At 38.7% G+C, this 16,547-nt stretch overlaps 1 protein-coding gene across 1 annotated transcript in view; it reads left to right on the forward strand.

The window, feature by feature from the left end:
* The window catches only part of MYO16 (myosin XVI), a 424,936-nt gene that overhangs the window by 308,917 nt on the left and 99,472 nt on the right, over nucleotides 1-16,547 (forward strand). The window contains exon 27 of the mRNA XM_059685100.1: nucleotides 490-592. Coding sequence (XP_059541083.1) covers nucleotides 490-592 — 103 coding nt within the window. The remainder of the gene's footprint in view (nucleotides 1-489; nucleotides 593-16,547) is intronic.

Here is a 16,547-nt window from a genome sequence, read left to right on the forward strand (position 1 = left end):
TTTCCTAAAAGCTCTATTTTTTAATATCATTCTAAATAGTTAAGCAAAAACTAACAGATTCCCTCCTCCTCCTCCTCCTCCTCCTCCTCCTCCTCCTCCTCCTCCTCTTCCTCCTCCTCCTCCTCCTCCTCTTCCTCCTCCTCCTCCTCCTCCTTCTTCTCCTCCTCCTCCTCCTCTTCTTCCTCCTCCTCCTCCTCCTCCTTCTTCTTTTTTGCTACATGGTTTGCATCACTCCATGATAGTGTTAAACATACATTAAAAGATTGAACAATATATTTGATTGATTTAAAACATCATTTTCCATGTAAAAGATGTGATATTGCACCGTTGCCTGTTAAAGGCACAATGAATGGAGTATATGGGGACACGTGGAACTGGGAGTGGGGGGATGGGGGCTAAGAAACAGTGTAACAAAGACAGTTCTGTTGCTTATAATCACTGGCTTGATGAATCCAGTCACCACTTTCATGTCCCTGCTGCTTTTCACAGGTATAAGCCCTTGGTGGAGACACTCCCCGGCGAGAAGAAGAAGCTGTCTGCTGAGGAGAAATGCCGACTTGTTCTCCAGCAGTGTAAATTACAAGGCTGGCAGGTTAGTGACCTACAAGCTCCTAACATACCCGTTTAGGATTTTAAATAAGTGAGCTGAGTCATTGCGGGGAGCCACCGGAGTCTCTCTGGCAAAAACAAATTGCTTTGATGTGTTTGGCAAGGCGAGACACTGCGTGTATTCCCTGGAAACGCATCAGTCTTTCTGATTTCCTGGTTTCAGCAGCGTGCAGCACACACACGAGGGAAGCCACAGGCTCCCGTACGGGACTGACAAGACGTTCCTGTCGCCCCGCTCGGTGTGTCCACGTTGCAGATTTAAATATTGTCAGGAAAGCTTTTTGAAACATCTAAAAGGTAGCAGAAGCCAGAGAAAGTGAACGGTGAGGACAGAGCCGTGATTTCATTGGCTCCTGGCTGGTATCTCACAAGTGTTCTTCAGACCAGACTTCCCCAGCTCGAGTCTTGTTTAGGCTCCTTTGCTCTGTTTCTCTTTGCCCTGCTTCTAACCTACCACACACTGAAAACGCCACTGTCCTTTCAACCTCATTTAATGGCAAAATCTTCATAATTGGAAACATTTAATTACGTCCTGTGATCCTTTTGGTTGGCAGAAGCCAGGGGCCCACGGGAGGAATAGCTGGACTTGCAGAGGGAGGAATTAGCATGAAACAGAAAAACAAGAAATACTCCCCAGAAATAGTGAGGCACAGGGTGGGTTTTGTTTAATACCTTAAACAAGGCCAATATGCCACCTTACTAGGATAAGGAAGAGGTTGTTTGGAACTTAAGAGTCAAGACAAGAAGGTAATATTGGAGCAATAATGGGAAACAGAATCAAGGCCAAGGCACCAGGAATTATTGGGCATTTCTAGCTATAAAACAACTCTAAGTGCTTAGGCAGCAAAGGGCATGGGGGCTAATAGTTTTGGCAAAACATAACCATTAGTGGAAAGCAGATATAAATCTCATTTAGAAAATGATAGAGCTTTCATAAGTGAAAATATATGATAATCACTGAGGCCTCAAACAAGATCTTCACTTCAGAAATGACATGAACAGAAGGTTCAGAATTGCTGAGCGTGTCTGAGAGTGGTTCAATCTAGGCCAATAGGTAAAAACTACTGGCTTGACATCAACCCACACGTTCTTCTATGATGAAGAACTAAGAACATGGAATTTTAGCACTGATGAGTAATGATTTGATTATCTGTGCCACCCAATCTTTTTCTTTACCATCTTTTCCCTCTTTCTTTTTTTTTTTCCCTAATAATGATGGAGTTGAACTTTAAATAACAGCCTGAAGGAGGAGGCTTACACAGTCTGTAGTAATCATGGATGCACATCGTGCCTAAAGATTGCATAAAAAAGGAAGGAGGAATTACTAACACAGAATGATGTGAGCTAGTCACAACAGAGTCATAAGATGTGGGGGCCACAGATAGAACTGCATATCAAGCTTGTAGGTGAACTTAAGTCTTTTCAACTGAATCATCGCTGGAATGTTTAAGTAAGGTTTAAATGGTAGTGGTTCATGAATAAGTAACTCTAAATATCCTTGTGTTTTTTCCCTTTAAATAATACTCATGGGTAAGAATAATTAAAAAGAAATAATGTTGAGAAAGAAGGTCCTGTTGTAGGAAAAAGGTGAGGGAGTCGGGAATAAATCCTCCACTAAGAAAGTGACTGGCAGCGACCACAATACCTGACTAGCCATCAGTTCTCTGATACACCTGTGTAGTGTACAGGATCAAAGTGTGCAAGAGGACTGGGGAACAAGCTGGCAGCCATTTATCCATGTGCTAGGACACTTAAAATTTCTGCTGAGGGCAATGATAAATTAAAACACATACTTGGACTTAGAAAAAGTTCATCAAAACAAAAAAATTGGAAAAAGCTCACATTTCATTGCACTATTCCATTTCCCCTCACTCCTTACCTCTTCAAAGGAGCCTAAAAATACAGAACAAAGATAAATGTATTCATTCATTGAGCATGTTTGCTCCTGTGTTCCATAGTAAATAGTTGATGAGACTGCTTTCTTTAGCTTCTGTAAAATGTAACCTTCCGGGTGCTTTATCATAGAGGACAAATCATTGACTTCACAGAAATAAAGCTTACTCATATGTCACTTTTCTGTTAGTCAGAGAGCAAAAGGATTTTTTTTTAAAAAAAAAAACAACACATTCATTTTTGACCTGGTAAGTCAGATTCCTTAGTCTGAAAACCAAAGCATTTGTTTGAGATGTATTGATAGTTGCAGTTCTTACTATGACTCTCTTCTCAGTGGTTTAATGGACAAGGCTGAACAGGAGCAACAGTGAGGTCCTCATGGATGGTTACTGTGTCCGTAGCATGATTCCCAAATTGCTGAGAGTTACAGTGTGTGTTTCTGTGAAGCAGGCAGGGTTAATCCTTTGCCTCTGAATGGTTAGCATAAGTTAAATTATTCTTTTCCGTAATTTTAAGAACAATGCCAGCAGATAGAGGAGATCAGAGTTACCTTTTGCTGTGTGAGCCTGCGGAGGTCCTCAAACTTTTTAAACAGGGGGCCAGTTCACTGTCCCTCAGACATTCCACGCATGCGCACTGCGGGCCCGGGGCGAGTCGGCTGCTAAGCAGGACAGGCAGCAGCGGCAAAAACACCCGGCGGGCCGGATAAATGTTTTCGGCGGGCCGCATGTGGCCCGCGGGCCGTAGTTTGAGGACCCCTGGTCTAGAGTATTAGCTAGAAATTAAATTCTCTTTACTAAAGGTGTGATTCTTATATTGTTGCATCTTGAAGATCTTATGAGATTTCTTCATTTCTCCCTGACATTAATCAGACCTTGTGCAGTGAAGCCTCTGAATCATCAAGATAGGATTCTAAGTCCAAGGTTCTCACACTTTCGTACATGGTAGCAAATGCACAAGTGCTGATGAACACCAGTGTTTCCTTGCTTCGGATGAGGACATGTCTCTGTCCTTCCCTTCAGTGCTGTTGGGTTTGTTTACCTATCCACGTGCTATTTATTCTTTACATAGTTGTGGCTTGGGAGTCAATATGCGAGGGAGGTAGTGGGACTTTTTAATATTTTGTAAAAAATGATTTCTCTCTTCTACAGAATGTCTGTGTGTTTTTTCTCCAAAAACCAACTATTCAGGTTTTTTTTTTTTTGCTTTATTTGATTTAAGCTGAATAGCATCTCTATGTAGAAAAAAGAAAGTAGGTAGGGTGAACAGTAATGACCTCATTTTAAATACGAGGAAATGGAGTCTTGGAAATCAGCGTACTGATCAAAATATTAGGTGCAGTTAATATTTAGTTTCGGTGGAAAGGCCCCTTTGCTGACACCGGCACCCTGGTCTTGCCATGCTCTGTTCTTTCCACTGCATTTAACTCGATCTATATCTTTTAATGTAGCCGTCCAACGTCCTTTTATTCAGGTTACAGAACTTGAAAGACATAGCCCAGGCATCCCCGTTGGAGCTTTGATCAAAGGCACTTACATATTCCTTTATCAGCTGGAGCAGATTGCTTCTTGTAGTTAGTGTGTGTGTGTGTGTGTGTGTGTGTGTGTGTGTGTGTGTGTGTATAATGTTCATAATTTATCCAGTAGATGAAGGAAAAAAAAAACTGGCAGCTTCCCGTTGCTGCCCAATTCTGATCAGAATCTTTTTTACCCAAACTGTCAGCCAAATGACCCTTACATAGCATAGCACTTTTGGACTTTAGTTCCTAACTGCATCTTGGAAAGAAAAGGAGAAAGAAAGGAAAGGAAAAGAAGATGGAGAAGAAGAACTGGAATTGAGGGAAGACGTGATTGACTTTATGCAGTGTTTACTATCAAGTCTAGTCCTGAGAGCTGAGACCTAGATGCTACCCTGCCATCCCCAGGAAATTTGAGGGTTGAGAGAAGATTCATGGGTGGTGCTGATTGACAGGGGAGTCAGGGTAATTTTGGTTATAAATCACTACTTGAGCACAGATAGTTTAAGAACGGTCTTATTAAACCATTTTGGTAAATCCACCCATTTTGCAATATGCCAGGCTTTGCTCACTATCACCTTTTATAAAATACATATTTATTGATTTCAGAGGGGAAGGGAGGGGAGAGAGAGAGAGAGAGAGAGAGAGAGAGAGAGAGAGAGAGAGAGACATCAATAATGAGAGAGAATCATTGATTGGCTGTCTCCTGCATGCCCCCTACTGGGGATTGAGCCTGTAACCTGGGCATGTGCTCTGGATTGGAATCTAACCTGGGACCCTTCAGTCTGCAGGACTGTGGTCTATCCATTGAGCCATCTTTCACTATCTTTTAAATCATCACGTCCCCCCACCTCCTTTTAGCTCCTTCTTCTCTGCTTAATTCTTATTCCTTAGATGCACGTGTTCTACAAAATTGTTGATTGTCTCTTTCTTTTTTGTAATATATTTTATTGATTTTCTACAGAGAAGAAGGGAAAGGGATAGACAGTTAGAAACATCGATGAGAGAGAAACATCAACCAGCTGCCTCCTGCACGCCCCCCAATGGGGATGTGCCCGCAACCAAGGTACATGCCCTTGACCGAAATCGAACCTGGGACCCTTGAGTCCACAGGCCGACGCTCTATCCACTGAGCCAAACCGGTTCGGCAATTGTCTCTCTCTTTTTTAAAATTTCTTTATTGATTAAGGTATTACATATGTGTCCTTATCTCCCCATTACCCCCCAACCCTCCACTCATGCCCTCACCCCCCAGTTGTCTGTGTCCATTGGTTAGGCTTATATATGCATGCATACCAGTCCTTTGGTTGATCTCTCCCCCTTACCCCCACCCTCCCCTCCTTCCCTCTGAGGTTTGACGGTCTGATCGATGCTTCTCTGTCTCTGGATCTGTTTTTGTTCATCAGTTTATGTTGTTCATTATATTCCATAAATGAGTGAGATCATGTGATTGTCTCTCTTGCACTAGTATGTAAGCTCCACCAGAAAGGTTTTTTATGTCAATTTACTGCTGTATCTCTAGCTTAGGGCACAGAGAAAGATGCACAGTAGATATGTGTGCATATATTCTGGGCCAGTAAATGAGTCTTTGGCAACAAAAGCCTACTAAATCATATAATAGGTTTTATATGGATACATAGACATATAGGAATTTTTAAAACCCAGAATAATTCATAACAAAAACCTAACAGTGGCAGTATCTAAGGAATCATGTTGAGATGATAGTTAAATGGAAGCTGGGCTTATATTTGTGTTTAGTAAATACATGTATTCATGCATTACTTCTGCAATTAAAATGGATTTTAAAAATTTGTAACTGCTGCATAAATACAATTTAAGAAGAATATTGTATAGGGTCAAATTAATTCTTTTAAGCATTTCTGAAAACAAATCTATAAATCGCACTGACTGTGTTTTGCTTTAAAGCACTTTGGCTTTCAAATAATAATTAACTGTTTATATATTTTGAACCACTAGCTCTTACTTCTCAAAGGAATCTTCAGCCTTCTTTTATCTGACTTGAACTGGTAACCTTTGGCAAAGTTACTGATGTCACTATTCCCTTAATATACTTGACATAGCTGCTTTAACATACGGTTGTTTTCTTTTGAAGAAAAGTTGAAGGAAAATCAGTGTGTGATGGTGTCTGGAAAGAGCCCTCCTTGGTGGCGGTTTCTTGTTCACGTTTATGATGAAATGACATATTTTTAAAATACGGTGGACTAGTCAGAGCTTTGTCCTTATTCTAAGGCAGAATTTCAGTTGTTCAAAAATGCATGGAAGAGTCTTGAAATGATTAGAGTAGACTCTACAGAACTAACTTCCAGTATTGTTTTTTTGTCTCACCAGACATTTTTTTTATGAAACAAAGAACCTGTGGATTTCTTCATTTGTGGGGGGAAAATTGAAATAGTTTGAATTAGGTCATAGTTTGAAAACAAGTTAAACTAAACCATTAGTTATTAACCTCCTGCTATTTTTAAAGTTATTCAGGTATTTTATTTATCAAAATGGATACATTTTTAGTTCAGTCCTACTTTAAGGTAACTTTGAAAATAAGGTTTCCAGATCTACGTACATTCGACCACCCCCCCCCCCACCCTGATTTCTTCAAGCCCTAGAACAGTGACTGGCAGGCACGCCGGGCCATGTGGAACATGCTTGTTTGCCATGTTATGTCATTTATGTAAAGTGAAAACTTTTGAAACTAATTCTAAGTGGAAAAATAAATGGTATAATCGGATTTTCACACGTTTTATATGAATCAACTGGTTATAGGATGATTTCTTCTGTGTTGTTATTTGAATGCTATATTCATTTTAGAGCCATCTGGAGGGATGACGAATGGAGAAACAAATCTGTCAGAGGCAGTTCACACGATGCCAGGGGTGCCGCTTCCGAGCACAGACACTCGCAGAGCTCAGGGGAAGTCGGGATTGGGGGCAGGCTGGCCCCCATATAGGAGAGCCCTGCCAGCCATTTCACTGTCTTTTCACCCAGATTCTAAAACTCTGGAGTGGGGGAACCCTTGTGGACAAAAAGAGTGTTTTGCGTGGTCCCTTTGAAGTAGCTGCTACAGGAAATTATGGAAGGAGAAATTTAGGTTATAACCTTAGAGAGAGTTTACATGTCCTCTAGCATTTTAACGGTGAGAAGTCAGATAAAGGAAGACTTTCGGTAACTCGTTCAAGATTATACACACAGGAAGTAAGAAATTAAATTAGAACTTCAACTTCACCTCAACTACCCATGTAATATATTTTCATGTGCATGCTTCTTTTTTCCCCCCCAAATATATTTTTATTGATTTCAGAGAGGGAGAGGAAGAGATAAAAGCATCAATGGTAAGATAGAATCATTGGTTGGCTGCCTCTTGCATGCCCCCTACTGGGATCGAGCCTACAACCTGGGCATGTTCCCTGACTAGGAATCAAACTATGGCCTCCTGGTTCATAGGTTGACGCTCAACCACTGAACCATGCCGGTTGGGACTCATGTGCATGTTTCTATGTGTATATGTGTCAGAGTGAGAGTGAGAGTGAGAGTGAGAGTGAGAGTGAGAGTGAGAGTGAGAGTGAGAGTGAGAAAGAGAGCACCAAGACTGAAAGAAATAACAAAGCATGCTCACAAAAGAAAAACCCCAAATTTTTGTGAAATCTGTTTTTTCTATTTGTGTTTATTCACTAACAAAAAAGTACAATAATTAATTTATCATCATCTTCTAATGTAATTTTCAAGGAATAGCCTAAATTTCATTGTGTCTCTGTAAAACTATATGGTCTTTGAAGGATTCATTCTTATAGTACTGAGAATTGCAAGATTAACATTTTCCCATACCATTAAATAAAATCAGATGGATGAAAGATTTATTATTTCATTAATCTAAAATAGTACAGTAGAGAAAAGCTAATAAAAGTAAGAGCTAGAAACTGTTAAAGTTTTAAGCACCCTCCACTTTTTTTTTTACATATTCTAAGATAAAACAATTGTATTAGGGCCCTTGACTCTTATTAATACAATAAATTAATGGTTTATAACCTTTGTTTTATTACTCAGAGAACACTTCATAAATCAACTATAAGTACAAGCTAGAAAATAGCCTATAAAATGATTCTTTCTCATATTCCTTCTCTTTCTCTGGAATTATTAATGTTGCAAATAATAGACTAGGGGTCTAAGAGTATCTCTTGGTACCACGTGCATTATAACTGGGAATCACTATATAAATGCACATATATTTATTTCTTTTTTTCTCTTGTACTAAACAATTACTCACATATATGAACACACTTTATTATAAAAGCAGCATTCATTCTTGATAAGAAACTTGGAAAATAGGGAAAATTAAGAAAATACAGATCATTCATAATTGAATTATTTATCTAGAGATAACTACTAATGTTTTTTGTGTATTGACTCAGTTTTTTAAAGTAATATTATAGTTGTTTAATTCTTGGTTAGTGTCTCTTTCCATTTTCACTCTGAACTTTTTGTGGACAAATATTATATCTCTTTTTTCTTATATATTGTTACATCATGTATGTGTGTGTGTTGCTAGTACATCCCTTTCAGGGTCTGGCACAGAGTAGACACTCAACCAATATTTGTTGAATGAATGAATGAACAAACGGCCTACTTATTATCACATTTTCTCTTTGGTAATACAGGGATCCACAATCAAGTCTTGTTGCCACGTGTCATAGTTTCTCCTTTAAAGTAATTTTATATTTTTCCTCTCAGCTTCATTACACAGAGGCACTTAATCTCTAAGTAAAAACTGGCTATGCCTGTTCTTAATCTAACTTTCATCTCTTACAAATCAATCTGATTTTCCTCTAACTCCAGGTTGAATGGTTGCTTGAGACGACAGCATTTATTGAGTACCATTTATGTCCCTGAAGTTCCACAAGGCAATATTAAGTAGGAATGGGGTGTCCCTTTTCCACAGGGCTTACAGTCTTGTGGGGACGGGGTGGGACCATGAATGGTAAACTAATAAATAATTACAGGTTAGGATCCATGCTGTAAGGGAACCAATAAGGACACTGACTGCAAATTAAAGTTGCCAAAGCTTAGATATGGCTGAAATGGCATCTCCAAGGGGAACCTCGGTAGGCTGAGATCTGAAGGAGAAGGACCCAGTCACAGGACAGGGCAGGAAAGTGGGTCTGGGGGCAGGACCAGTGTGTGCCAAGACCCGGAGATGAAGGCAGCCTGAGAGAACTGATGGGAGCAGAATGGCTGGAGCACTGAGAACTGGGTGCTAAGAAGAGATACCATGCTGCATAACAGTGTTCTCCACCTGTATTTTCTTTATTATTGCCCCACGATGGAGAAAAATTAACAAAAGAATTACTAATGAATTTACTTTTGGGTGGGGGGAATCTGAGCTATTACAAAGGTTTGTGGCCCCTCAATAATCAATCCTCCTTATCAATATGAGTCTCTTAACTACTACTAAAAAAAAAAAAAAGATGGGTTTGGCTATACTTAATCCTATTTTATTTCTTATATATCTATCTCATTTTCCCCAATTCCAGGTTTATTTAGCCCTCCAAAAGGCCTTTATTAAGCACCTATTTTATGCCACAAACCTTATAATAGGTAAGGGTATTTTTCCCCATCAGGAACCAGTTTCACCTTCTGGGGGCAGAATCACCGTGTTGAGAATGGATGTTTAGAGGCAAGAAAGGGCCAGAGCTTATGTAGTCAAACTACAAGGTTCTACTTTAAGTTCAATGTGAAGCCATTAATAAGCTTTAAAGAGGATAGTAACACGATCTGACTTATGCTTTAAACATGAAAAAATTGCCGAAACCGGTTTGGCTCAGTGGATAGAGCGTCGGCCTGCGGACTGAAAGGTCCCAGGTTCGATTCCGGTCAAGGGCATGTACCTGGGTTGCGGGCACATCCCCAGTAGGAGGTGTGCAGGAGGCAGCTGATCGATGTTTCTCTCTCATCGATGTTTCTAACTCTCTCTCTCCCTTCCTCTCTGTGAAAAATCAATAAAATATATTTAAAAAAAAATAAAAAAAATAAACATGAAAAAATTGCATTGTTGGAGAGCAAGAATAGAGCTGGAAAACCAGTTAACAAGCTAATATAGTGACCCAGTCAAGATAGAGTGATGCGCAACAGGACAAACAGGGTAGGTGAGTCAAAGAAAGGTCAAGAGATATCTTCCCAGGGGCCTTCAATACATAGGCCTATTAAATTGTGTTGACTTGAAGAGTGGGATCTTCTATAAAACTAAAATATTAATGCTTGTCAGGAATATGCGCAAGCTCTTAACAAGTGTGAATTTGCTGCACACAATATGTGGAGCACTAAATAATGGAAAAGGCCTGGCCTTTTAGGAGTTGAAAGCAGAAGATAATTCACAAAAATAGATGTAGAGGAGTCTCAAAGCAAACAGGAACACACCACAGAACGGGTGTGTGGAAAATTAGGAAACCTATGGGAGTACTAGTATATTTTAATATCTGAAAGTACTCTTAAGGATGAACCACATAAGATCAGATGCCCAGGATCAAATGCTGTGAGTATTCATGTTTTTAGAAGTAAAGCAAACATCAAAATACATGGATGGCGGTGGGTTGGCAGTTACTGGTGGTGGAAGGGCTCCCGACCTATGTGCCTACACATGCCCCAGTGAGTACAGTGGGCTGTGCTTATGCTTATGTTGCTGTTAATCATTCATCACATACACATTCCATGGGGCACGTAATTATTGACATTATGGAGGCCATTTTGTTAAGAAGAAAAACTAAAGGTGCTCCTTAAATGAATACGTTAACTTACCCGATACGCTTTCCTCTTGATTTTGGAGCTAATCAGTCTTGTTTGGGTACGGCTTGTGATTGCTTTTTACAATGTGTTATGTGGGGAAAGAGAGATTTTTTTTCAAGCACTCTTGACTATATTGGTGTGATTTTCATAATGAAATAATATATAGGATTGCATAATGAGGAATTCACTAGTAAACTTAAAATAGTAGTTTTTATTCATCACTGCTTACTGTATGGGTCATACTATTCTAGGTGAGAGTAATTAATTTTTCTTAACCTGCAATTATATGTAATTTGAGCCAAACCACCTTCTTCAAATAGAAGATACAGTACTCTATTAGATGTGCATGGCTATAATTATCTTTTCTATGTTGAAGTTAAACTTCAAGAATAGTCTATTTATATAAAAGAGAACTTGTATTTTAGTATAAATGTATCCTTTGAGGATATTTAAAAGTATATTCAGAGCCTGGCTGAAAATTAGAATATTTTTATTTCATAATTTTTCAAAGTTACCATGAAAGTACAAAATATGAAAATATTAATTATAATTATACACATACAAAATAATTGTCATCCTTAGAAACTTAATGAATCAAAGAAGCAAACGGGGGAACTATGTGAATTCAGCCTGGAGATGAATTTTAGTTAAATGGTTGGTTTACTGAAATTCTTGAGAGCGTAGGAGGTATTCTGTTTGTCCTTGTGGTCCCAGAGCCTGGCACGGGGCCTGGCATCAGGAATGCCCTTGGCAAATGTTCGGTTTATGTATGGATGATGGATGAATGATGAATGAATAGATGGATAAGACAGACACATGATAGGTTGAATGGATGAATAAATGCAAGACAAGGAAAATCAGGAAAGATAAAAGATATAGTGTACCTGAGAGCTATGTTAAAATGATATGAACCAGGAATGAGCCCTGCTCTGGTGGCTCAGTTGGTTGGAGCATTATCCCAATACAAGGTGACAAGATTGTGGATTCGATCCTTGGTCAGAGGACATACAGGAAGCAAGCAGTGAATGCACGGATAGCTAGAACAACACATGGATGTTTGTCTCTCTGTCTGGTTAGCTGTCTCTAAAAATCAGTGAATGAAAACTTTTTTAAAAATTAGAAGCAGGAATGAGTGAAAGAATATTCATAGCTTGTATGTGGAAATATCGGGGTTTGAGGGGCTGCTTCTATTTGGAAGAGATTACATAATAAGTACAGAAAGTGCTTTCCATGGTAAAAGTAGAAACAACAGTATTTTAAAGGAGCACAGTGACATTCTCAGATCAGCAGAAGGAAAAACAAGTCTGATGGGAGAGTGATGGAGACATCAAACCATATAAAAGAAACAGTATATTGTTCACATCACATCAATAAAGCTATTTAAAAACTGGGAACAGATTTACATGGTAAGGCACTTTAGGAGTTACCAGGACTTTTTTTAATGCTAATATTATATTGAAAGAAGATGACTACTTTTATTGTAAATATATTATATATCTTATTTTTAAGTGGGAAGTATTTATTAGAATAATGCTAATGTTTTTAGAGTAATAAAGGTTGAAAAAAAAATTTTTAAGTATATTTTATTGATTTTTTACAGAGAGAAAGGGAGAGAGATAGAGAGTTAGAAACATCGATGAGAGAGAAACATCGATCAGCTGCTTCCTGTACACTCCCTACTGGGGATGTGCCCGCAACCAAGGTACATGCCCTTAACCAGAATCGAACCTGGGCCCTTTCAGTCTGCAGGCCGACGCTCTATCCACTAAGCCAAACCGGTTTCGGCAAGATTGAAAATTTTAAAGATTAATCTTTTATCAGAAACGATGGAAATTAAGCATTTTTACAACAACAAAAAAGCATTGACAATAAGTGATATCTCATTAAAATAAAATCTATGGTAATTATTAAGAAAAACATCCCAATATTATATGAAGTGATATTTCTAAGATAACGCTGAGAACAATAGTAACATCATTCAATAAAAAATTTGTGCATATGAATGCTATAGCCCCTTGATAGTGTCTACAGAAGTTTCACATTGATTTTCTGCCCTCAGTAATATGTGGGAAGTTAAAATAACAATAAGTAGCACCTCTTTTTAGAGGAATAAGAAGTGTTAGTCCTTCAGAGATTAATAAAGGCCATATTATGGAGAGCTTTGAATGCTAATTCAGAAGTATGCATTTTAGTTTACAGGCAATATGGAATCATTGACAGTTTCTGGAAGATTAATAAATTGGAGGCAGTGTGCAAGGAGAATTGAAGAGCAGGTAAAGAATTAGAGGATGGGGTGCATTCTAGATTTTGGTTTGCAATAGTCTTATACCAAAAGTCTTTATTTCTTGAACAACATTAAATACATTTTTAGAAAATGAATGAATTAAAGTAGTTCATAAAGGTTTAATTTTAAGATTTCATTATTTTAAATGAATTTTTGTAAATAACTGAGTTCATAGTATACCTACTATCTACTAAAATCAGTCTTTGAAGTTCTTTCTCCATTTTATTCCATTTACTTTCATTTCCTTCACCTTAAAATATATAACTTACCATCTTTATATTTCTTCAATGTTATCCTAGCCCACCAAAGTATTTCATAGTCAAGTTGAATATTCAGGTAGGTATACAAATAATGGCAAAATAAGGAAATCAGTAATATTATAGAGATATACAAGATACATTAATGACATAGATATGCTATTTTAATGAATTAATTATTATATGGTAAATGCTAAACTGAGAGTTCACCAAGCCATCTGTGATTTAAAAGATGAATAGGAGCTTATTCAGTAGATGATTTAGCCCTGGCTGGTGTTGCTCAGTGGTTGCAGGTTCAATTCCTGGTCAGGGCACATGCCCTGGTTGTGGGCTCCGTCCTCGGTAAGGGGGTTGTTGATGGATGTTTCACTCTCACATTGATGTTTCTCTCTTGCTCTCCTTCTCCCTTCCTCTCTCTCTAAAATTAAATAAAAATCTTTAAAAAGTAGATAATTTAGATAAAGATATTATGTGAAAAAAGAAACAGACTATGTTAAGCCAGAGGAGAAAAACAAGTTTGCATTTTGGAACAGCAAGCGATATGATATAGTTTAAGAACAGATAAACAAGAATGCCCTGAAAAAGAAATATACTATAGAAAGTCTAATAAACATTTCTAAAGATTTTGAACATTATCCTGAAAATTATGACTTGCAATCAAGTAATTTTAAGCACAAAAGTAATATAATGATGTTTAGAAGATCACTCTGAAGTTAGTTTTGTTCGTCATCTCCCATACAGCGAGGAGTGGTCAAATGGGGACACCCCTAAAAAGGGAGGCCAGTAATGTGCATCTCCTGTGTAGGGGGGGTGTCCTGAGGTTTCCATGGAAACAAGAAGTGTGGGTCCCTCCTACCCTCCATGGGAGGGAAAGCCCTACTTGTTGTAACGCTGTGATTGGAAGCAGCAATCAGTGGTGAGGAGGAGGAGGAGGAGGGAGGAAGAAGAGGGAGGAGAGGGCCTTTACAGGTTCCTTTAATATCTCTCTCTAGTACATCCTCCAGACCACCTACATACCATCACAACCGCCATTCCAGCAGGTGTCTGTGCTCCCACAGCCTGCACCTCTAAAAAAAAAAGTCCCTGAAGACTGTAGCAGTAATTGAAGCTTTCGGAGTCATCAATGATAATTTTGTATAATCTTTTAAAATCTGTCACTTCAAAAAAAATCCTAATGGTTTTCTAATAAAAATAGCAATGACTATAATTCACAGATGGCTTACTTTTATAGGAGTGAGAATGACATTAACATTTTAATCTCAGATCAGAACACTCTGCATCTAGGGAGTGCACAGGGAGAGGGCTCAGTAGGAGAACATTTCATTCCCTCCTTTTCTACAGTGTGAGAGAGAAATATCTTTCTATAAGAGAATGCAACTGGAATCAAGAATGTAGGTGATCTGAACATTTGTTCTCATTCGGATGAATCCTGATTTGTTGGATGTGAGACAGCACACTAAGGCACTGATTGCAAAGTAACTTCATGTGAATTCATTCCATAGGAAAATTAAAATGGCCAACACATTTCTCCTAAAATTCATGTAATCCTCTCTGAGTTTTTCTGATAAAGATTTCTAGATTTATGCTTCACTAATCCTTACTATCAGTGATACCAGAGGACTGAAGGACTAAAATGCATTATTCAGAATAGTTTCTGATGAAGAAATTCAAAATACTGCTGAAGGGCTAATTTTAATTTTTTAGAAGAGATGAAACATTTGCTACAAATATGACAACCCCAAAAGAACAGCAACTTGTCAAACAAATGGTAACATTTTTAAAAAATATTTTTATTGATTTTTTACAAAGAGGAAGGGAAAGAGATAGAGAGTCAGAAACATCGATGAGAGAGAAACATCGATCAGCTGCCTTCTGCACACCCCCTACTGGGGATGTGCCCGCAACCAAGGTACATGCCCTTGACCGGAATCGAACCTGGGACCTTTCAGTCTGCAGGCCGATGCTCTATCCACTGAGCCAAACCAGTCAGGGCAAATGGTAACATTTTTAATGAGCATCTCCACATCTTGCCAATCCACAAATAAATTATATATGGTAAAAAATGTGAATGAATGGATATGAAATAATGGATCAGTCCATTGAATAACTGTAAAGTATTCCAAGTAGGTGAATGAAGAACTTTCTAAAACTTTCTGAATGTGATGGCAGCACAATACCTAGCCATTTCCATGAAGTCTTTAGCTCTGTTGAACAGGATGCTTTTTTAAAATTTTGTTTTATTGCTTAAAGTATTACAAAGAGTATTACATATGTCTCCTCCCCCCACCCTTGACATTCCCCTGGCCTCCCCTACCCCCCCCCAGTGTCTTATGTCCACTGGTTATGCTTATATGCATGCATACAAGTCCTGCCCCTCCCGCCCCCCAACCCTCCTCAGCCTTCCCGCTGTAGTTTGACAGTCTGTTTGATGCTGCTCTGCCTCTGGATCTATTTTTGTTCATCAGCTATACTGGTCTTTATTATCCATAAATGAATGAGATCATGTGGTATTTTTCTTTCATTGACTGGCTCATTTCACTTAGTATAATGCTGTGGTACATCTACACAATGGAATACTATGCTGCTGTAAAAAAGAAGTAATTCTTACCATTTGCAACAGCATGGATGGAACTGAACAGGATACTTTAAATGTGGATTCAGAATTGAATTCTCTCCCCCCTCCCATTGAACCAGATGCCTAGAAGCCCTCCTTACTTTCAAAGCCCTTGGTTTTACCACTGCAGGGAGAATTTTTATGGACATACTAGTAGCTAAACCAAAAACCCACCAGGAGCTTTGAGAGCTGGCCTTTGGTTCCCAACATTACATGTGACTGCCTGTCTAACATCCCACCTTCCCTCGCACATGCCCTGTGCTCTCACACACCCACTTCCCTCCTCCCTTGCTATTATCCCGACCATGGCTCCCATCAAAAACTGCCTTTTCCTGCCTCCAAGTCTGGCCTAACAGATCAGCCCTGTGAAACACTCAGACTGCTTCTCAAGTACCCACAGTCAGAATCCATGGAATCGCTAATATATACTGAAAAAAAAACCACTTTACCCTCCATATTTACTCCCCTTCTAATTTAGCCTACATATGTAAACTGTAAACTGGATATTTTCTGACAATAATAGCTTATGATTTCACTTTTTCTCCCTTCCTTTGTCTCAGTAGAGGAGAGGGGTCAGCTGAATCA

The sequence above is a fragment of the Myotis daubentonii genome, chromosome 2 (genome assembly GCF_963259705.1).
Source record: "Myotis daubentonii chromosome 2, mMyoDau2.1, whole genome shotgun sequence".
Lineage (NCBI taxonomy): Eukaryota > Metazoa > Chordata > Mammalia > Chiroptera > Vespertilionidae > Myotis > Myotis daubentonii.